At 35.4% G+C, this 24,059-nt stretch overlaps 1 protein-coding gene across 2 annotated transcripts in view; it reads right to left on the bottom strand.

The window, feature by feature from the left end:
* Positions 1–24,059, bottom strand: part of BMPR2 (bone morphogenetic protein receptor type 2) — a 152,790-nt gene that overhangs the window by 34,338 nt on the left and 94,393 nt on the right. For both annotated transcript variants that reach the window (XM_006080551.4, XM_044937359.2), the window contains 2 exons: positions 2,295–2,405; positions 1,129–1,220 (listed from right to left, as the gene is read on the bottom strand). In XM_006080551.4, the coding sequence (XP_006080613.3) occupies positions 1,129–1,220; positions 2,295–2,405 (203 nt within the window). The remainder of the gene's footprint in view (positions 1–1,128; positions 1,221–2,294; positions 2,406–24,059) is intronic.

Below are 24,059 nucleotides of genomic sequence, written 5' to 3'. Positions count from 1 at the left end.
TCAATGGACAGAGGAGCCTGGTGGGTTACAGCCCATGGGGTCGCAATGAGTGGAACACAACTGAGTGACTACCACTACTACTACTACTAGGCATACTTAATTCTGTGAATTGACAATTCATCTCTTTTGTCTATTTTTAATGGATTGTTTATTTCATGTTGATTTCTACCAGCTCTTTATCAATTCTTTATGCACTGAAATACCTTTTTTGAATTTTGCTTTTCACTTTTATTGTATTTTCCTCCCAAAAATAAAGTTCTTAAAATGTTTTATATACCAGATCTATCATTTAACAGTCTCTGGTTTAGACATTATAGTTCAGTTATCCTAATAAACAGCATAAAAACATTCATCATGGTGAGACTTTTAACACAGGTTCTGAGATATAACCAAATGAAAATTTAATTTTATGCAAAACATAATATTTGTATGTACCTATACAATACATAATACACAAACAAGTAATGTTTATTTGGCATCTACCATGGATTCCTTGCCTGTACATTTTCTCTGAGAATCTGTATGTCTTTATTCCTATAGTCTGTTCAAGTCTCTACTCAAAGGTTATCTCCTTTCTTAATATACTTTCCTTACTAACCCCTTTCTGTAACTTTCTCACCTCATTTGCATTTTTTTCTCCATAGCACTTACTACTACTTGAAATATATAGTGACCTTTCCACAATGTGGGGTTAGGGACACCTAATCTCCACATAGTCCAAAAATCCACATGTAGCTTATAGGTGACCCTTCATACAAACATGGTTCTTCTGGTCCATGGTTCTACACCCACAGATTTAATCAAATATGGATGGTGTAGTAATATCTACTATTGAAAAAATATCTGGGTACGAGTGGACCCATACAGTTCACACTCATGTTGTTCAAGGGTCAACTGTACCTTCATTTATTTACTCTCTTGTAGACTCCTTCTCACTAGAATATAAGCCTCATGTATCTGTATTGGTCACCAACATTCTCAGTGCCTTGAAGAGGTCTTGACACAAAATTCATAATAAATGGTCATTGAATAAATGAATTAATCACTGTCTCAGAAAAAAAAAAAAAAAAACATGTGGACAGAAAAAAAAAAAAACAAAAACAGTCTATAATCTGAATGCAATCTTACCTCCAGCAGTTTCAGATTATCTAGGTCAAGAGAGGGCTCTGATGCTGCTGCCTCCATCATATTCATACTGTGAAGACCTTGTTTGCGGTCTCCTACAGAAATTAGAAAAAGAACTTCCTAATTAGTGGTTCTCTTAAAGGTGAAAATATTTATTATACATTTTTATATATTACAGTTAAATAGAAGATCTGCAGAAGGATAGACAGCCTAACTTATACCTAATATCAAAGGGACTAAAACTATTTACTAAACTAACAATCATCTATAAATGAAGATAAATAATGAATAACATGAAAGCTGAACTCTGGGAGATGGTTCCAGTACACCCAGTGTAAAACCCTAAGAAATGGACAGAAATATCAAGGAAGGTTTTATTAAAATTATTCAAATCAATGAATGGGTGCTCATTTCCTAAAAAGCTTATCAAATCAAACGTTTATTAGAACCAACTAGACAGCTGACGCGGAGAAGGCACTGGCAACCCACTCCAGTACTCTTGCCTGGAAACTCCCATGGACACGGGAGCCTGGTAGGCTGCAGTCCAAGGGATTGCTAAGAGTCAGACACAACTGTGCAACTTCACTTTCACTTTTCACTTTCATGCACTGGAGAAGGAAATGGCAACCCACTCCAGTGTTCTTGCCTGGAGAATTCCAGGGATGGAGGGGCCTGGTGGGCTGCCATCTATGGGGTCACACAGAGTCGTACACGACTGGCGTGACTTAGCAGCAGCAACAGTAGCAGACAGCTGATGATTAGGAATTATTTTTAATTATTGTTATTTTTAGATGTGAAAATGGTATTGTGTTTATATATGTCTTTATACTCCAGACATAATACTAAAACATTTATAGATGAGGGATACTTTCAATTTATTTCAAAATAATCCAACAGCATGGAAGGGTAGGGTGAGTGGGCCTATAGATGATATACAGATGTGACAATCATTGAAGCTGGGTGATGAGTATTCTGTATACGTTTGAAACCTTTCACAAAAACTAGGGGAAAAAGTTTAAGACAGAAGGATGGCTGCAGGGCTACTGCAGCAAACAGATGCTTTTTACAATGAAAAATTGTTTTTTAAAGAAAATCAATTCTGATTAAACACAATGTTTAATAAACATTACAAAATAAATAATAAACAAAACAAAAACCTGCATTTTTACCTGTCAGCATCCTATATCCAAAGCATAAGGCAACTATCAAAACAGCTAATACAGAGACTGATGCCAATGCAATGATTATTGTCTCATCTCGGTTAAATGAATGAGGTGGACCTAAAAGAAAGTAAAATTTTTAAATAGTCATCCTTTCTATCCAGTATTTTGCTAACTACTTACAGACAGGCTATATCAATACACAGTCAAATCAGCAATGTTTTTGCATCAAAGGAAAAGAAAGAAAAATTAATAACAAATTTATAATAATTGAAAATTATACATATATTTAATCATACAAATTATTTTATATAGACCCAGAACACTGAAATGCCTGGTAGTTGTGCTTCTATTTTCTAGGAGAAGTTGTAGATAACCGGCATCATTTCTTCTTTAAACAGTTGCTAGAATTAAACAGTGAAACCATCTCAGCTTGGTACTTTGGGTTTAAGGAAGTATTATTTATTTATGAATTTCTTTAATAGATGAATACCTATTCAGATTATATATTTCTCCCCATTTGAGTTGTGGTAGATTGTACCTTTCAAGGAATTGGTCCAGTACATTGAAGCTACTGTATTTGTTAACAAAAAGTTGTTCATAATTTTCCTTTTCTATCCACGGGATCTGTAGGTATGACATTTTTTTCATTTCTAGAATTTAGAAATTTCATTTCATTATTAGATATTTATTTTTTAAATTTTATCTTGGAAGCCTTGCTAGAAGTTTATCAACTTTATTGATCTTTTTAAAGAACCAGCTTTTGGTTTTGTTGCTTTTTCTCTATTAATTTCCTGTTTTCAACTCAACTGATCCCTCATCTAACTTCTATTCTTTTTCTTCGCTTACTTTGGATTTAATTTGCTCCTCTACTTGTAGTTTCCCAAGGTAAAAACTTAGGAAATCACTACAGTTTATAATGAAATAATAAAAGGACATACGAAATTAAATCCAATTTCATGTAACATTTAAAAAGAAGTACCTGCCTGGAATTTTAGCACCAATGTGAAACCAAGAAGGACCCTGTGGGGTTTCTGGGCACAAAACCCCATGTTCCCTGTTTCTTGTTTGAAGGAAATAGGTTTCATTCAGCCTTTAAGACTTCCCCTGAGTTTCAAAGGACAGATTTAAACAGTTGCTTATCAATAAAATGAGAGGCTGCAGAGAAATGGAGGAGCAGTCAAGAAACAATAGTGCAGTTCTGAAGCAGGATCCTGGTTCCTCCTCAAGGAATATACATATCAATATCTTTGAGTTCTTCTACAGTACTAAAACCTCCACCAAATGGAACATGCTAACTAGCTGATGAAGCATTCTTCATTCCAGAGAGGTCACAGTTACCACAGAATCTCAGAATCCCATCAGGAGACCACCAGATGAATCCTAAATTGAAGGGAATGCAGGCCTTGCAGGAACCCAGGTCCTTATAGTTAACCCCACTCCTTGACTATGAGACTCCTCACAAACCATCTCTCCCAGGTTAGGACACAGTTTTGAGGGCATTAGCTGGCTATTGCCCCCTTTGCCTGGCAAAGCAATAAAGTTATTCTCTTCCATTTCACACAAATTCTGTCCCCGAGACTCAATTCAGTGTGGATGTACAAAGTATCAGTAGCAAATGTGACAGACAAAATTTATTTTTGATAGAATGAAGCTGTTCTCTAACTGGATTAATAAAATTCACAAATCTAATATGAAACAAAGGTTTCCTATTTCCAAATTAGAAAGGCTAATTATTTAAATGGGTATTTATTTTCTTGTGTAATTCAAACACATACATGAGTTAATAATGTCTTAAAAACACTACAAGATTATAAGATTATAAAAACACTGTAAGATTACTAAAATAGGCACATAATAAATCAAATAAACCCGGCTATCTACATCTTAGAAGAATCATCAACACGGGATAATCAAATTATTTATTTACCATGATCTATAGAAGGGGAGGGAGAAAAAAACCATTTAAAAGATGTTAAGTATGAATATAATTAAACTGTTCTGCATAGCTGTAAGCTGTTGAAAAATCATTGCTAGATAGATCAGACTGATATGAAATCAGAAGTTTTGGAATGGTGTTTATGAGGAGAAGCTTGGCATTGATTATGAAGCCAACAAGAATATTGCAGAAATAAAAAAAGAACAGATTCTATAAGGAACAAATGCAGTCGTAAATCAAAAAAATGTTTCTCACAGTTGGATATCTATTCAAACAGCAGCCTGTTCAGCATTATCTATATGTAAATGGTTTTGACAATGACATTTTCAGATTACAAAGCACTGGCTACCATTAGAACCATAATCAGGTAAGGTTTTCTTCTGCTAAAGATCCACATTTTATTTAGCAAAATTAATAAACATGGCATTATCTTTAAGTAATGGAGAAGATTTAAAAACAAAGGGGCCCGAAACCTAAATAAAAATCCATCTTATTCTGTAGTGGAATTCAATAGATTTTGTAGTCATTATATGCTTTTTACTATGGAAAGAAAACCTGAAATAGCTGAGAAGAGCTATGTACCCAGTCTTAAAAATGGTAGTTGAGCCACGGACAGACGTTTTAAGGGGTGTGATTTAAACATGCTTGATAAGAATTTAACTGCTGAATTTATAAGTAATAAAAGGCAAGTGATATCCTCTGAACAGGCCAGATGTAGAAAAACCACAGGGATGGAAATATGAGGCACTATGTTTCACATTTGGCCTAAATGAAGACATTCTTGAACAGGAACCTTGTAGGAAGAGTCAAAATTTGGATTCTCTAAACCAATGTTGAGGAGCTAGAACTCACAAGCTTTTATCTGACACAACTATTTAGCTGTGTACAAATAATTATATGAATGCACCTTGAAAATCTCTTTGATTACGACATAAACAGCTGATTTCTAGAATATATGCATTAAATAACTGCATTCCGCTGGAGAAGGGATAGGCTACCCACTCCAGTATTCTTGGGCTTCCCTTGTGGCTCTGCTGGTAAAGAATCTACCTGCAATGCAAGAGACCTGGGTTCGATCCCTGGGTTGGGAAGATCTCCTGGAAAAGAGAAATCCTACCCACTCCAGTATTCTGGCCTGGGGAATTCCATGGACTGTGTACTCCATGGGGTCCCAGAGTTGGGACACATCTGAGTGACTTTCACTTTTTAAACAATTCATGTGGATCACAACATACTGTGGAAAATTCTTGAAGAGATGGGAATACCAGACCACCTGACCTGCCTCCTGAGAAACTTATATGCAGGTCAAAAAACAAACAAACAAACAAAAAGTTAAAACTAGACATGGAACAATGGATTAGTTGAAAATTGGGAAAGGAGTACGTGAAGGCTATATATTGCCACCCTGCTTATTTAACTTACATCCAGAGTACATCATGTGAAATGCTAAGCTAGATAAATTACAAGCTGGAATCAAGATTACTGGGAAAAATATGAATAACTTCAGATATGTATATGATACCACCCTAATGGCAGAATGGACTTCCCTGGTGGCTCAGATGGTAAAGTGGCTGCCTACAATGCGGGAGACCCAGATTCAATCCCTGGGGTGGGACGATCTCCTGGAGAAGGAAATGGCAACGCACTCCAGTATTCTTACCTGGAAAATACCATGGACAGAGGAGTGTGGTAGGCTACAGTCCACAGGGTCACCAAGAGTCAGACATGACTGAGTGACTTCAATTAATGGCAGAAAGCAAAGAGGAACTAAAGAGCCTCTTGATGAAGGTGAAAGAAGAGAATGAAAAAGTTGGCTTAAATCTCAACATTCAAAAAACTAAGATCATGGCATCTGGTCCTACCTCTTCAAGGCAAATAGATGGGGAAAAAATGGAAAACAGTGACAGACTTACTTTCTTGGGCTCCAAAATCACTGCTGATGGTAACTGTAGCCATGAAATTAAAAGACACTTGCTCCTTGAAAGAAAAGCTATAACAAAACCAGGTAGTGTATTAAATGCAGAGACATTACTTTGTAGTCATGTACAGATATGAGAGTTGGACCATAAAGAAGTCTGAGCGCCGAAGAACTGCTGTTTTTGAACTATGGTGTTGGAAAAGACTCTTGAGGGTCCATTTGGACAGCAAGATCACTCCAGTCAAACCTAAAGGAAATCAACCCTGAATATTCATTGGACAGACTGATGCTGAAGCTGAAGCTCCAATACTTTAGCCACGTGATGCGAAGAGCTAATTCATTGGAAAAGACCCTGATGATGGGAAAGATTGTTGGCAGGAGGAGAAGGCAGCAACAGAGAATGAGATGGTTGTATGGCATCTCCTACTCAGTGGACATGAGTTTCAGCAAATTCCGGGAGATAGTGAACGACAGCAAAGTCTGGCATGCTGCAGCCCATGGGGTCTTAAGAGAGTCAGACATGACTTAGAGACTGAACAACAACCACAATCAATTGATGTACATACCATTCCTTTAACAAATATACTTTATATTACCAATTGAATATTTTAGAGCTATCTAAACAACATATTCAAAACTAAGCTCCTTATTTCTACCGATTCCAAAAAAAGGAGGGCAATTTACCTTGCCCAGTAGCACCACGGTAAAAGGATTAGTACAGAAGAGCAAAAAATCTTGGTAAAAGACAATGAGTAGCATGGAAGCATATATACTAACCTATGTAAAATAGATAGACAATGGAAATCTGCTGTATGACTCAAGGAACTCTGGGAAAGGGTGGGACGTGGGAGGGAAATTCAAAAGGGAGGGGAATATGTACACATATGGCTAATTCATGTTGATGTATGACAGAAATCAAACCAATACTGTAAAGCAATCGCAATCCATTAAAAATAAATACAATTTTAAAAAAAGATAGTATCTACAATTAAATATTTAACTTAAAGCATTTTGTATAAAATGCTCTTAAAAGTAAAGTGTGTATTTTTTATGCCTTCTCAAACTAAACATACTGGAGCAAATTTCTACATGACTGGGCCATAATTTTGGATGTCCACTAGTCTATGGTGATATTCTCAAGGACTATTAAGGATTCTCACACATTTGAGTTTTGCTGGATTACTGCATCTGATTTCCAATTTTTCCATCTCATCCTTTGCAATCTCTTTTTTATGTTGTCAATATGCTTGCCTTAAGGTTTTTATAATCTAGCTCAGGTTTTAAAAACAGACAGCTTAATTTGTTATAAATGAATATAAATTTTAAGAAAACACACTTTTTCAAAAGTTTAAGGGACTTTTCTAAAAATATAAAAAATTTAATAGAAAAATTTTGTAGCATCTATTGTGGCCGCTAATAGTAAAGAAAATTAATTGATAGAGACTCAGTACTGCAGCAGTCCCTAAAATTAGACATTATTAGGAGTTCACTGAAATTTGATTTCCTAACTTTCCTTTCAATATCTGGTATGAGGAATTACCCAGGAAGTCAAAACAAATCTGCAGTTTCACAGTGCAGGAAGCAAATGAAGCCTGTGTGTTTGGCCTTTACTGAAGACACCAACCTGTGTGTTACCCATGCCAAATGTGTAACAATTATGCCAAAAGACATTCAACCAGTATGCTACATGTGTGAAAAATGAGCTTAAGAACCCACTCTGACGGAAAACATTTCATTCTCAAAAAAAAAAAAAAAAAATTTTCCCCCTCTCCTTCCTGTTATTCATAATTCTGAATATTAGACATTTCCTCCTGTGGAGTCAAAAGATAGGATTCTGAGTGGAAAAGTAGAGGACAGATCAGGTATTGGCAGTTTTTCCATTTAAACTTGTATGTCAATTTTTAATATAAATGTGGACACACAAAGGCACAAATGCAAGTCAAAATGTCTCAGTGAACAAGTGTCAGCAGTTCAATGTCATAACAGTTATAAATAAACCTGTTAAATGTTTCTGGACAATGCCACCACTTGGATTTTTTTTTTTTAAACTAAACAAACTTCTTATTGACAGCAACTGAATGGTGTTTGTAACATTATTATCATACAGTACATTCCACCCATTTACTATACCTTTCAGAGTTGTACTACATTGCAATGTTGTCTGTCTTCCGTGCTGTTCCTATAAGTTTGCTATTAAAATAAAACCATTTTTAAAAGGTATTTATACTTGGTGACTTTCAAAGTCCTTCTAACTCCAAAATTCTGTTTAACTCTTCTAGTTTTTTTTTTCTGAAGGTTCAGCATTCTCTTTGCTTTTATTCTCAAATTCACACAAAAAAGTTAAACATAACATTTCATAAAATAATGCAAAATCTAAAATAGAGATTATTAATCCACATAATAGTAAGGAAAAAGGGTGTTAAAATAGATTTTAAAACATGTTAAAATCATGCTAATTGTTAAATATTTTAAATTAAAAGCTTTCAGGATATGTCACATGATGTAAAATATGAAATCGATGAAAAACTTCCAGGAAAAATATTTTAATATGTGTATTCACACACGTGTGTAATAAAAAAAGCATTTACCAAAAAAGCTACAAACTTTTTTTCTTTTTATAAAATATATTTAAAAGAAACATATATGCTATATATAAGCTATCCCCGAAATTGTTGTGTCCCGCTAGTTCTAATACACCCTCTTCTTCTTCCCTATTAGCTTTTTCAGTTAAATACTCAGCCAAATGTAAACACTGCTATGTATGCCTGTGTTCAATGTCTGGGCTTGTAAAAGCAAGCGCTTCCTGAATGCAGAACAGACAGGGAACTGCTGTCTGCCTCATTGGAGCCTGGGATGTTTCTGTTTACAAATCCTGGAGCCAGGCAGGGGCCACTACTGGAGGCGTGCTGTCTGCTTCCTTGCTACACTTAGCCTTTGTCTGGGTCTGTGTCAAAGAAAGAACAACATTGTTGCATGTGCAACAAGCAACAAAGGAAATCTTAAACATAACACAAACTGGTTATGTTGGCTCCTTAATCTTTTACAACTTCAGTGCGGAAACGCAAATTAGGGATTAAGTTTAAAAAAAATTTAAGCATGTGCTTCTCATAAAAGCAGAGAAAAACATTTAAAATCAAAACAATTAATGTGATCAGAGTTAAATGAATTCCTTAGCAAAATAATTCAGATTGCTAAATACTGTTCCAGGAATGATGATATATCGTGCAGCTCAGTGTTTTGAACAAATATTTTTACAAGGAATAAACAATGTTGACTTGTTTTAATTATGTTTGGAATGGCAACTATACCATAATCATAATCAGATTAATGTTTATGTTTAATGTCCCCAAAACAAACTGAATGGAGGCAGATTTCTTATTTTTCCCAAGATGGTATTTAAACTTGAATATTTAAGATCATTTTAAATTTAATTTGCCTTGTTAATCACTGTAAACAGAACTAGCCTGTAAGAAACAAATACAACAAATCACAACAGTAAACAAAACATTTCATATTCTGTTGAGTTTAGGCATTCTATGACTGAATTATAAAAGGAACAGCAGAAAACTAAAGACAGACAGAAAGCAAAACAAACTGCATTAACCCTCTTCCCTATAAAAACTTTAAAAGAAAACAAAGGAAAGGTATTCAAAATCTATCAAACTTAACTTGTAAGTCTTTATAATAATTTTAATATCTTTAAAATAGTTTCTTTGTGATTGAAAAGACTGAATTGCAGGATTATGCTTCTCTCATTAAGGAATAAACTAAAACTAACAAAGTTAATTATATTTCACTGGAATAAAGTCATTAAATAAGTCTAAAATCAACATTTAAATAAATAGGTTAAAATTCTCAGTAAATATAATTAAACAGGAGATATAGATTAATTTGCAGACTATGCTACCTTTAAAAAAATTTCATAAAAGTATAAAGAAACATCATTAGACATGTTCTCAAAATATTTTTGGTATAATTCTACCAGGATGTAATTGTCTCTATTTTTTTCAGATTTTATTTTTCAGCTTTACATATAGATATGACAAAACAAAAGTATCATTACTGCACACAAAAGCTTCTGAAAATAATTATTTCTATTTCTTAGAAATCAATAACCTAATTGAGAAAAGATAATTTGAGCCTACAACAGAAATCTAGTCATTCCAATATTCATTATGTAAAACAAACCAAAAGCAAATTAAAATTCTCACAATACAGAATCAAACCAAAAAGTCAAATCACTCAAGAGATCGCTAGTCAATTTTTCTAACTGGCATATAAATGATACTTCGAAATCCAGAATTCATACTAAAGATCCTTCAGAAAATGACCATAAAATAACCTGACTATAAAAGTGGAAGTTGTATCTTCCAGTCATTTGCCAACCAGACAAAATATAAATTGCATTATACAAATAACTCCTGCCCCTCTGACTGATGTTCTTTTCATTATGATCATAACTTGTGCCCATTCTTATAAGGAAAGCAAAATAAGACATATTAAGAAAAGCTATCTTTTTTCCTATTAAATTTGTTTCCTAGTTTTTCTGATAATTGGCTTCCTTCTTTTAAACCATTTTTATTACAAAACATAATCCACATACACAAAACTGTTCATAATACAAATGTAGTGTTGGTGAACTATCATGAAGTAAATACTCATATAGTTACCACCTAGGCCAAAAAAACGGAAAAGGCAATGGCACCCCACTCCAGTACTCTTGCCTGGAAAGTCCCATGGATGGAGGAGCTGGGTGGGCTGCAGTCCATGGGGTCACGAAGAGTCGAACAGGACTGAACGACTTCACTTTCACTTTTCACTTTCATGCATTGGAGAAGGAAATGGCAACCCACTCCAGTGTTCTTGCCTGGAGAATCCCAGGGACGGGGGAGCCTGGTGGGCTGCTGTCTATGAGGTCGCACAGAGTCGGACACAACTGAAGCAACTTAGCAGCAGCAGCAGCAGGCCAAGAAATAGAACATCTAGGTTCCCCCAAAACCCTTACCTGCTCTTGGGTCATTACTATGACCCTTCTTCCCAGAAAAAGCCATTATCCTAACTTTTGTGGTCATTTCCTTGCTTTCATAATACTATTATATTTTTTACCTGCTTAGTTTTGACCATTTCTCTATTCCATATAAATAAAATTTTTGTGCCTTGAATCTGTTATTCGATAGAACGTTTTCAAGATTTAACTGTGCTATACGTGCAGATGAAATTCATTCAGGATTGCTCTTCTATATAACAAGTTATTTTTCCTTGCAACGAGCCTAGGAGTTATGATAATAATGAAAAGATCATTGTAGGTAATCCCTATCAAGCATCATAGAAACATTACACATTTCACTTATATTTAGTACTCTTAAACTATCCAATTTTATTAACGAGAAGAATATTAAACCAAGCAGACAAATGAAAAACTCACGGTTTCTACTGTTTTGGCAGCAGAGGCAGTAGCAGCAACCAAAAAGGCCAGAGTTAATAAAACATGAACTGGGGCAGAACAGAGAAGAAACAAAAGCTTGGCAATTGAGATAAACGTGTCATTACTCAGTTGTGTCCAACTCTTTGTGACCCCATGGACTGTAGCCTACAAGGCTCCTCCGTCCATGGGATTTTCCAGGCAAGAGTACTGGAGTGGGTTGCCATTTCCTTCTCCAGGGGATCTTTCCGACCCAGGGATCGAACCCGGGTCTCCTGCATTGCAGGCAGACGCTTTACCCTCTAAGCCACCAGGGATAGGACAGAGGTAAATATGTCTTATTGGACAGTAATTAGCATCATTCAGAAAACCATCCTTAATACATATCTAAAACCTTAATTTACCTATTTCATGACTTCCAAACTATTTCCTCATCCCTCAAAGCACCTACCATGTTATCTGACAATTCTTTAAAAGGGACCTTTGAAACAGCACATCTGGTCTTCCATGAAAAGATCATCAGCTCATCCATCATTGATTATTCCCACTCGCACTGTTTATAGATATTTGCTCGGTTCCTACAAACCCCACTCCTCAGATAGTGAGAGAAGGGTGGTAAAGTTACACAATACCTAGGGCAGTGATGAAGCCAAAGTGGAGTTTAGAATATCTGTGGCTGGTACTGTACTATTCTCCAACACAGACACTTCTCTTTCTTACGTCCTCAACTCTTTCTTTTTACAATTTGTCTTTTTATCTTTCCTTCTCTTTTACATTCCTTTCTTTTCCCTGAACATATTTTTGTCTGCAAACTTGTCTTAAAGGCACTGACATGTCCTGCTTGGACTATAAAAATAGCTGAGCCCCGAAGAATTGATGCTTTTGAACTGTGGTGCTGGAGAAGACTCTTGAGAGTCCCTTGAACTACAAGGAGATTAAATGAGTCCATCCTAAGAAACCAGTCCTGAATATTCAATGGAAGGACTGATGCTGAAGCTGAGTTTGGCCACCTGATGCAAAGAACTGATTCACTGGAAAAGCCCTGATGCTGGGAAAGACTGAGGTCAGGAGGAGACGGGGACGACAGAGCATGAGATGGTTGAATGGCATCAATGACTCGATGGACATGAGTTTGAGCAAGCTCTGGGCCTTGGTGATGGACAGGGAAGCCTGGCGTGCTGCAGTCCATGGAGTCACAAAGAGTGGGACACGACTGAACAACTCAACTGAACTGTCCCGCTTAGAAGCACTAATGAAAGTAAGAAATTGTAGTTTCAGTACAACTCTACCTAGGTTTTCTAACAAAAGCAAAAGATATTTATTATATAATCTCTGTGAGATAAAAACAACTTTTTTATAAATATCTTAGTATTTTATCAAATTGGAAAGCAGACATATTACTCTTTAAATGAGTGACTTGTTTAGTAGCTCTTAATCCTTTGACAGATCCACTTCAAGAATCAATTAAAAATACCAACCTAATTTTTACAAGTATTGATCTGTACAGTAACTAATAGGCTATTTTAAAGTACGAAGAAAATAACCTAACTAGAATATCTGTAGTAAAAGCTAGCAGAGTGAAAATAATTTTAATTTATACCACTTGTGGGTATATTTTGGATGTCCATTCTTATATGCAACAGATTTTATTTTAAAAGGAGTGAGGAATTTATTAGGAAAAAAAAAGAGCTGGTACTAAATATATAGGTGCTGAACACATGTATACCTGTGGCGGATTCATTTTGATATTTGGCAAATGTAATACAGTTATGTTAAGTTTAAAAATAAAATAAAATTAAAAAAAAAAAAAAATTTTCCTTTTAAGCTTAGAAAGTAACTCTTCTTGGTTTCTAAAAATCTCTCTTGCTGTAACAAATATATTCACATTCTCCTATGGTCTCATGGTAGATGGAATGTACTTCCCCACCTGTTGATATTGAATTTGGCCACATGACTTACGTGGACAACAGAAGGCTGGCAAATATATAAAACTAACAGGGATCTAAAATATGCTTGGGCAATTCTATTTGAGCTCCCTGTGATCAACTAGCCCATTCTGAGTAGAATGCTGCCCCTTTATCCTGAGCCGCAGACAGCGAAGGCCTGAACTGACCCTACAACCTGAACCTGAGTACAGCCTGCATCAGGCAAATCCAGCAGATCTTCAAGAATGGTGATCATAATAAATGCTTGTTGTTAAGGCCAGTGAACTCAGAGGTGGCTTACTGAATAAGGATTATTGGCAACAGTTGACAAATATATAAGTATACCTTCTACTGTAACATATTAAATACCTGTGTGCAATATGCACAACTTTTGGTTATCTAAAAATTAGACATTTAGGAATAGTTTAGAAAAAATTTTTTTTCTACTTTTACCTGTTTTTCTCACAATTATAGACATATTAACATACAAACAAGAGGCTATATAAGAAATGCCTATAACCCTGCTATTAACTACAGACTGAACTATTAAAACTGGAAAAATAAACGGTATTCGTTTATTTAAAACACAGCACTTTGGTTGTTTTCTGGAGTAAGACATGTAATACTCTCCAAAGATCAACATTTTATTTAACTTTTCTGAGCTTCAGATTTGCAAGATGAAAAGAGATCTGGAGACTAGTTGAATAACAATACTGAACTGAACTATACATTTAAAAATGGTTAAGATGGTCAATTTTATGTTACGTGTATGTTGCCACAATTAAAAAAAAAACCACTCTACGAGGACAGTTCTCACTTTTTTCAAAGTTAACATTTTATTTTTAAAATCCAGGATATATACATATACATAAAGACCAGAACTCAGTAACATAATTTCTAGTAGTTATAAAAATGTTTTACAGGTACTATTAGCATTTATTTAAGTATATTTTTAGTTTATGATAAAGGAAATAATAAGCTCAATTTCCTTTTCCTTCACTTCCAAGCAATGACCTCTGGTCAGCAGTTCTGGCAGCTAGAAATACCATGTGACTTGCTAGGTTGAAGGGCACTAAGATGTGTCTGATTGATTTTTTTAAAAAAGGAAAATAAGTGATCCTCTACTTAATAAAATGCACTGTGGCAGACAAAAATCGTCCCCAAATTAGCATGGAGGAACTCAGGACAGATAGAAAAAGAGAAGTCCTTATAGTGAAATAATTGTAAACAACTCTTTTAAATATACGTATAAATTTCTATTGGGGAAAAATATGTAAAAATTTCTCTTAAAATCACACATAAAAATTAGCAGGCAAAATTCTTTTCCATGGTAACAACAGCAACAGAAACCAAAAAACAAAGAACAATAACAAAAAAACAAAGACAGCCAGAAAAAAATGCCCCATAAATTCTGAAATAGAAAGCCTAAATTTTGAATTGAACAGCAGGCTTTTAATCTCTGTGCCAATATTAATAGAAACTGAAATTAAAGAATGCTATTTTTTATTGCCATTTGCAGCACGGAAGGAGCTAGTGATGAGCATACTAAGTAAATTAAGTCAGAAAGACAAATATTGTATCACTTATATGTGGAATCTAAAAAATAATACAAATGAACTTATTTACAAGACAGAAACAAACTCACCGATGTAGAAAACAAACTTATGGTTACCAAAGGGGAAGGGGGGTGATAAATTAGGAGTATGGGATTAACAGATACACACCACTATACATAAAACAGATAAATGACAAAGATTTACTGTACAGCATAGGGAACTATATTCAATACCTTGTAATAAACTATAATGGAAAAGAATCTGAAAAAGAATATAAATATATGACTATATATAAACATATAATCAAATTACTTTGTGTATACCTGAAACCAGAACAGAATTGTAAATCAACTATTGTTCAATTTAAAAAAAAAAAGTGCCACTTTTCACCATCATAAAACACTTCAAAATTGGGGTCAATAGGATACATATAACCATTTAAACACTGCTTTCTCATAACTTTAAACCAACAGATCTAGTTGGGTAAGCCATTTTCACCAAGCTATGTCAGTCTTTCTTTCTATCAATTGATTTTTAATTAATGTAACAAATTACTCAACATCTTGAAATACAGAAGAATAACTAGAAAAAAATAGGGATATATAATGGAAAAGACTGAGGTCTTGTGGATGTAGCCTAGGATTAAAAGGTAATTGAAGTAAGTGGCAAGAATATGAAAAAAATTTTTAATTTTAAAAAATTAGTTAAGCCTTTATAGTAGTTAGTAAATAATTGAAAGAAAAAAAGGGAAAGCCAAAAAATGGTCCAGTGATAAACATATTAGGGTGACTACATCTCCATGCTACTATCCAACATTTTTTATCAAAAGGACAAGAAATAACAAGTGTTGGCGAAGTGCTGAGAAAGAACACGCTGTATGCTGTTAGTGGAAATGAAAATTGATGCAGATACTGTGGAAAACAGTATGGAGTTTCCTCAAAAAATTAAAACTAGAAGTAACATATGACACAGCAACTCCACTTCTGGATACTTACGTCTGAAGAAAATGAAAACATCAACTCAAAAAGATACATGCACCCCATGCTCACTGCAGCATTATTTTTAATAGCCAAGATATGGAAACAACTTAAGTATCTACTGATGAATGTATGGATAAAAAAATATGATATATGTGTATACACACGCACACATACATACATACATACATATTCACCATAAAAAAGGAAGGAAATATATTTGCAACAACACGGATGCACGTTTGAGAGCACAGTGCAAAGTAAAATGAATCAGAGAAAGAGAAATACCATATGATCTTTTATGTGGAATATTAAAACAAAAACAACCCGCCGGCCAATGTAGGTAGGCGTCAGAGACACAGGTTCAATCTCTGGATAGGGAAGATACCCTGGAGGAGGAAAAGGCAACACACTCCAGTATTTTTGCCTGGAGAATCCCATGGACAGAAGAGCCTGGTGAGCAAAAATCATAGGGTCACAAAGAGTTGGACACAACTGAAGTGACTCATCATGCATGCACAGAGAATGTCAAGATTACTATAAAGATTATGTTGAACATATGAAACTAAATATAATGTTATATATGTCAATAATATCTCAATTTTTTAAAAACCAACATATTATTTTAAAGACAGCTGCTATACAAACCACCTGAGAAGGCAATGGCACCCCACTCCAGTCCTCTTGCCTGGAAAATCCCATGGACGGAGGAGCCTGGTGGGCTACAGTCCATGGGGTCGCTAAGAGGCGGACACAACTGAGTAACTTCACTTTCACTTTTCACTTTCATGCATTGGAGAAGGAAATGGCAACCCACTCCAGTGTTCTTGCCTGGAGAATCCCAGGGACAGGGGAGCCTGGTGGCTGCCTATGGGGTCACACAGAGTCGGACACGACCAAAGTGACTTAGCAGCATACAAACCACAGCTGGTTTTGAGATAGGCTGGAACCTGGGACCTTTTGCTGCAGGCCTGCAACTGGACCAGTGTCTCTTTGAGCAACAAAATACAAACAAACCAAAAGGGCCTTAAAAATAACTGCATGCATTCACAGATGGGGGAAATTATGAACAAGAAGATACAAAAAAGATGAAAAACCCAACTGCCACTTCTGAGGAGGCAGGAGCAAAAGCAGGGTACTGCAAGTGACCCCTGTACAATGCGCCACCAATGCGATGAGTAAGCCACCCCAACACGCCCCTGGCCGAACTTGTGGACCCACCCCTAAAAGGGACCAGGTCCCATCCTTTGACCCTCAGGGAAGGAGCAAGGGAACATTTAACTTATTTTCACTCCCTCCTGCTGCAACAGAAGTCCCAATAAAGCCTTGCCTGAATTTCGTGTCTGGCCTCTTATTAATTTCTACTGATAAAAGAGTCCTGTAACCCAGTTTCATCTTGGTTTTGGATGTGCTGGAAAATTTTCATGTATCTATAACTCTACTTTTTACGATATGCTGACATCTGAAACCTCTAAATATTTATGGATTTAAGAATAATGAGTTCTTCCATATGAAAAGATGCAAAAAGTTCTCCGTACTCAAAGAGATACAACAAGAAAATGAAGCCCAGTTAGTGCAGGCCAACAGGTACAGAACACGTATGGAACTGGAAATCATAAAAGACAAGAAAATTTATTGTAGTTATTGAAATGAAGACATGGAAATTATTTCTTGATCAATATCCACATTGGTATCTCAGAAGACATTTATTTTTAAATATCACTCTATTCTTTTTTAGAGTCAGGGTCAAGTTGGTAAACATGGAATGGGATGGACTTTCAATAGGGTAGAGCTAGCAAAACTTCAGAATCAAAACTGTCTGACCAAGAACATATAACATGTATAAATAGAATCTTGTTATTATAGTCGATTATATTCTTACCACGGGGCTTCCCTCATGGCTCAGTGGTCAAGAATCTGCCTACCAATGCACTTGGGTGCGATCCCTGGGTGGGGAAGATCCCCTGGAGAAGGAAATGGCAACCCACTTCAGTATTCTTGCCTGGAAAATCTCATGGGCAGAGGAGCCTGGAGGGCTACAGTTCATGGGGTCACAAAGAGTCAGATACGACTTAACAACTAAACAACAACTACAGCATTAAAGAATTAATATTTTCTACAGGAATGCATTCCTCTATTTCCTTTGTGCCACTTCTTCTCCACTAGTATTTTTTTAATGTTTAAATTTATTTATTTTTACTTGAAGGACAATTGCTTTACAACATTGTGTTGGTTTCTACCATGCATCAACACGAATCAGCCATAGGTATACATACGCCCCCTCCCTTTTGAACCTCTCTCCCACCTCCCACCCCTCTAGGTTATCACAGAGCCCGGTTTGAGTTCTCTGAGTCATACAACAAATTCACACTGGCAAACTATTTTACATATGGTAGTGTATTATGTCTAATAATATTTTTAGTAAGTATAAAAAGGAACAACATATTTTGTTTTGATTCTTACTAAAATGCTTCATGACGTGTTAAGCATAAAAAATTTTTAAGACATTCTTATTACCCATTTTCTGTCTACTCAATTGCTTTAATGCTGTCACAGAAGCAGTAAAAACTGAAAAAAATCACTATAAATTCATAATAGCTAAAAATCTACCTGTGGCCCTATGCCAATGTCAGTGTCTCTGGATGTAGGCTTTCGTTTCTAGCTTAGTGTGACATAAAGACATTTGCTGCCAGATGCTGAAATTAGAATTTCTAATCTTAACAAACAGCACAGCATAAATTAGAATTTCTTAAACATAGCATTAGATGCAGTTCAATCTTTATTTTTTTTTTTGCAGTTTAAACTTTATTATCAACCTGATCTAACCATCAACTTAATGAATAACATACATAAAAGAAAAGTATTCTACATTTTTATACTGACTTTCATCCAAGAACTTCCAATACTAAACACAGTGAATAAAGTTTAATTCTTTTAAATGACAAATTTTTGCCTGCTTTTCTACTAACTTAATTATCTTGTTTACAGTTAGGGAGGTTAATTACACCAATTCCAGAAGTGTTATCAAGAAACTTTTCTAAAATAACTGCAAATACTGCATTAATTATATACTTCTTTCAAACTCTTGGAATTTACAAACACATAAAGGGTGAACTGAGGGTTTAAGAAAATAAAAGAATACTGTAGATACAAATTCATTTACTTCAAAGACTGGCTTTCTTTTTAAACAGAGAGAGTCCCTTGGACTGCAAGGAGATCCAACCAGTCCATTCTGAAGAAGATCAGCCCTGGGATTTCTTTGGAAGGAATGATGCTAAAGCTGAAACTCCAGTACTTTGGCCACCTCATGCGAAGAGTTGACTCATTGGAAAAGACCCTGATGCTGGGAGGGATTGGGGGCAGGAGGAGAAGGGGACGACAGAGGATGAGATGGCTGGATGGCATCACTGACTCGATGGACGTGAGTCTGGGTGAACTCCGGGAGTTGGTGATGGACAGGGAGGCCTGGCATGCTACGATTCATGGGGTCACAAAGAGTCGGACACGACTGAGCAACTGATCTGATCTGATCTGATCTGAAGTACCACAAAGTCCCTCATGGTTGGAAAAAACTCAAAATAATATAGTTCACTTTCCTAAAGTGTCAGACTTTGTAGGTGCTACATGGACATATATTAGTGGAGTTTCTTTCTTCCTTTTTGTCTGGTTATTAAAAAATAAAATCTCAACTTGGTGACAGTTTAATTCTATTACCTAACAAACATTTGCTATTCTCTTCTTTAACACAAAGAAAGCAAGCCTGAAGTTTCAGACAATTTGATAGGCAACAATATCTAGCTAATTAAGTAATTTACTTTCAACTTATTTACAATTAAATAAGTAATTTTTAAAATTTATTTTTTTATTGAAGGATAATTGCTTTACAGATGTTTTCCACCAGACCTCAACATGAATCAGCCATAGGTATACATATATCCGCTCCCTTTTGAACCTCCCTCCCATCTCCTATCCCATCACTCTAGGTTGATACAGAGCCCGTTTGAGTTTCCTGAGCCATACAGCAAATTCCCGAATTCCTGATGTCTATCAATTTTACATATGATAATGTAAGTTCCATGTTACTCTTTCCATACATTTCACCCTCTGCTCCCCTCTCCCCATGTCCATAAGTCTATTTTGCTGTCCTGTAAATAAATTCGTCAGTACCATTTTTCTAGATTCGGTATATATGTGTTAGAATATGACATTTATCTTTCTCCTTCTGACTTACTTCATTCTGTATAATAGGTTCTAGGTTCATCCACCTCATCAGAACAGACTCAAATGCATTCCCTTTTTTTTATGCTGTTTTTTTATACTTTTTTTTAATTGAAGGATAATCATTTTATAGAATTTTGTTGTTTTCTGTCTAAATGTATTTCCTTTTATGGCTGAGTAATATACCATTGTGTATATATACCAAAACTTCTCTATCCATTCACCTATCGATGGACATCTAGTTTGCTTCCATGTTCTGGCACCACTGTAAGTAGTGCTGCAATAAACAATAGGATACATCTGTCTTTGTCAATTTTGGTTTTCTCAGGGTTTATGCCTAGGAGTGGGATTCCTGGGTCATATGGTGGTTTTATTCCTAGTTTTTAAAGTAATCTCCATACCATCTTCCATAGTGGCTATATCAGTTTACATTCCCACCAACAATGCAAAAGCATTCCCTTTTCTCCACACCCTCTCCAGCACTTACTGTTCGTAGACTTTTTGATGATGGCCATTCTGACTGGTGTGAGGTGATATAAATAAGTGATTTTAAAGTTCTTCTTTCTTATAATACTTACAACACCTTCTACTTACCATACTGGATTTCCATTTACAGTTGATGAGAAATTTCCCTTTAAAATACTTCTAAGTATTTTTTAATGAGATGATACAAAGAAAAATAGATGTCCTTGAATTTGGGGAAAATGTCATAAGCATGCTCAAAAAAAATCTTTTCATTCTACCAAATGAATGAACAAACAAGTATTAATTTGTCCACATTTGTGTGTAGAGAGTAATGGTTAAGGATAACTGAGTATGGACAGTAATGGTTAAAACTAATAGAAAGTAATGTTTAGTAACACATACTCTGGAGTCAAAACATCTGGTCTGAAATCTTGGCTCTACCACTTACTAGCTGTGTAACTTGGTAAATTACATATCTTTGCCTCGGTGTTGTCCATGTGAAACAAGAATGTAACAGGAACCATTTCATATGTTTCTGTAAGGGTTAAATGCAAATGCTTAATGTATACAGAGCCCTTAATGAGTACTCAAAAAATGTTATTTAGCTAGTTTCAATTTCCCTATGTAATAAAGGCCTGGAGTCCCTTTAATATGTTTACTGAAATTGCTCTATCAATTGCATAATCCTGATAGACTGAATTCAAATTTTATTAGTAGATGTATCCTATCTGAAAAAAACATTCTCTAAGAATCTAAAGTTTACCGCAAGTAATATTTTAAGAAGCAATACTCATTGAATAAATATCTAACACTAATGTCTTAAGGCCAAAAGGAAATAGAATTAAGATCAGCATATGCAGATGGGGGAAGGTAACAAAGTACATCAAAAGTTAACCTATCATACTGTGCACAAAACACGGACGGTTTCCTAAGAGAAAGGAAAGGGCCACAGAAAAGGAGATCTTGACGGAAGAAGAGTACCTAATCTTCCTGAAATCCATAACTATGTCTAGAACCAGGTTTACTTATAATAATGCATAAACAGGTACAGAACTATTGGATAGTGTTTTTTAAGATTCTCGTACTTTCTCATTTTTAAAATACAAATAGTTAAAATCAGGTACCTATCCCCCTAAGAGAGAGAGACAACTAAAACAGACTTATTAGTAGAAGAGAAAAATCTTTGAAAAAAGTGACTGAGGAGCAAAGATCTACATGAGTTATCAATCAATCCATAAATCTCCTAATCTCTAGCCATTTTATTTTGGAGAATTATCCGATAATGTGACTCAGTCTGAACACATGCTAAATGTTGCCAACAATCCAAGATCAGGGGTTATAGCAAAATATCTGACATGCATTTCTAAATATCAGAAGCTATAAATAAATAAATATCAGAAGCTATTTTTCTTTTTCAATGGTAATAATTCTTCTTAAAGAAGAAATACAATATATAGAAAACTATATTTCAGATGCTGTGATTGGAGGAAAAATGCTTGGAACCAAAGAGCTAGCATCCTAACTAGCTAGAAATCATTGGTGATCTATAGTCCAAATAGAATCTTAATTTTTATGGCATATAATAATGCTCATATAACTTTTTTCAACATTAATAATTAACTGCTGGTATTTAATTATTTTAAAACAGACATTTCACATATGCCTCAACAAAAGCATCAGTGGATTTCCTATTCCACTAAATTTTTTAGGAACCAGTCACACTTAACTTACAACTGATCTTCCTGTAACTTTTTGCCTATTAGTATATTGGTAGACAATAAATGTCAAATGTTAATATTTCGGGCCCCAAACCAAAAAAAATTTAATCTTTAAATTAGAGGTTATGTTAAACTTACAAAAACTCTTATATAAGAATGGGGAGAAAGGGATGACAGAGGATGAGATGGTTGGATGCCATCACTGACTCGACAGATATGAGTTTGGGCAGACTCTGGGAGTTGGTGACGGACAGGTAAGACTGGCATGCTGCAGTTCATGGGGTCACAAAGAGTTGGACACGACTGAGCAACTGAACTGACATTTTTAAGGGAAACAAACTCCCTTTTTGTAACAGAACATTCTTAATTTATGACCTGCCTGATTTACCTTTGTGATTAGATTCAGGATATGCATTCTTGGTTGAAATACAGTACTGTATTAGCACATTGTGTCCTCAGGGTATCATGGATGTCCATCTGCCCTTCATTAATGACACTATTAATACCTGGCTAAGGTACTGTCCAATTTTCTCACTCCATAATTACTAATTTTTCCCTTGCAATATATGTTGGAGAAATTATAAATTCAAATACCCTCTGTCTTTACTGACTGCCCCCTAGATTTGAGATTATTTGATGATTCTTGCCTGACCCAATACTTGGAATGATAGCTGCATAATGATAATTTTCTAACTTCTCGATTTACCACTTGGCATTCTACTATAAACAACTGCCCTATCTTCTCTCTCTCTGCTATCAACAGAGAACTAATTCATTTTCCCTCCAAAGGTTTATAACTTAATACTGTAGTTTTTAGCACTACAAGGATCTCAAACGTAGCTCATGGGAGGATCCTTCAAGCTGATTACTTTGACAAGTCTCCATTCTTTGAGGGGGTACTTCTTTCCTTACTTTCTAGTGTTACAAGATGTTGCAGGCTTATTTTGTACCTATACTGCACCAATCCTAGAATAAGTCATTTTTCCAAGGAGCCCAAGTTTCATTGACTGAGGAGTCATCAGTCCAGTTCAGTTCAGTCGCTCAATTGTGTCTGACTCTTTGTGACCAGATGGACTGCAACACACTAGACTTCCCTGTCCATTACCAACTCTCAGAGCTTGCTCAAACTTGTGTCCATCGAGTCAGTGATGCCATCCAACCATCTCATCCTCTTGAATCAGGTGGCCAAAGTATTGGAGCTTCAGCTTCAGCATCAGTCCTTCCAATGAATATTCAGGACTGATTTTCTTTAGGATTTACTGGTTTGATCTCCTTGCTGAGTGTTTATATGAAATACAACTGGCTTCATTTGCTTTCAGTTTGGAATTGTGGGGAGTCATAGTAGAAACTAAATCTGTGTGTTATGTACACTTATAGTTACTGGAGTGCTTTTGTTTCTTATTCTTGTCAACAAACAAAGGTAAGAAATATATGTAGGTAGGTATGTATGTATACACACACAAATACACACACACACACAGCTTCATATAAATGCATATAACACATATATGTGGATATTCTTAAAGGCATATGTCCCTAATGATATTTTGAACTACAATCTATTCACTTAGGATTCTCTTTTATTTCCACATCTATAACTATGTTTCCTTATTTCCTTCAGTGAGAACAAGAGCTC

Source organism: Bubalus bubalis, chromosome 2, assembly GCF_019923935.1.
Source record: "Bubalus bubalis isolate 160015118507 breed Murrah chromosome 2, NDDB_SH_1, whole genome shotgun sequence".
Classification (NCBI taxonomy): Eukaryota; Metazoa; Chordata; class Mammalia; order Artiodactyla; family Bovidae; genus Bubalus; species Bubalus bubalis.
Note: the sequence above shows the minus strand (reverse complement) of the source record. Positions and strands in the feature narration are given on the sequence as shown.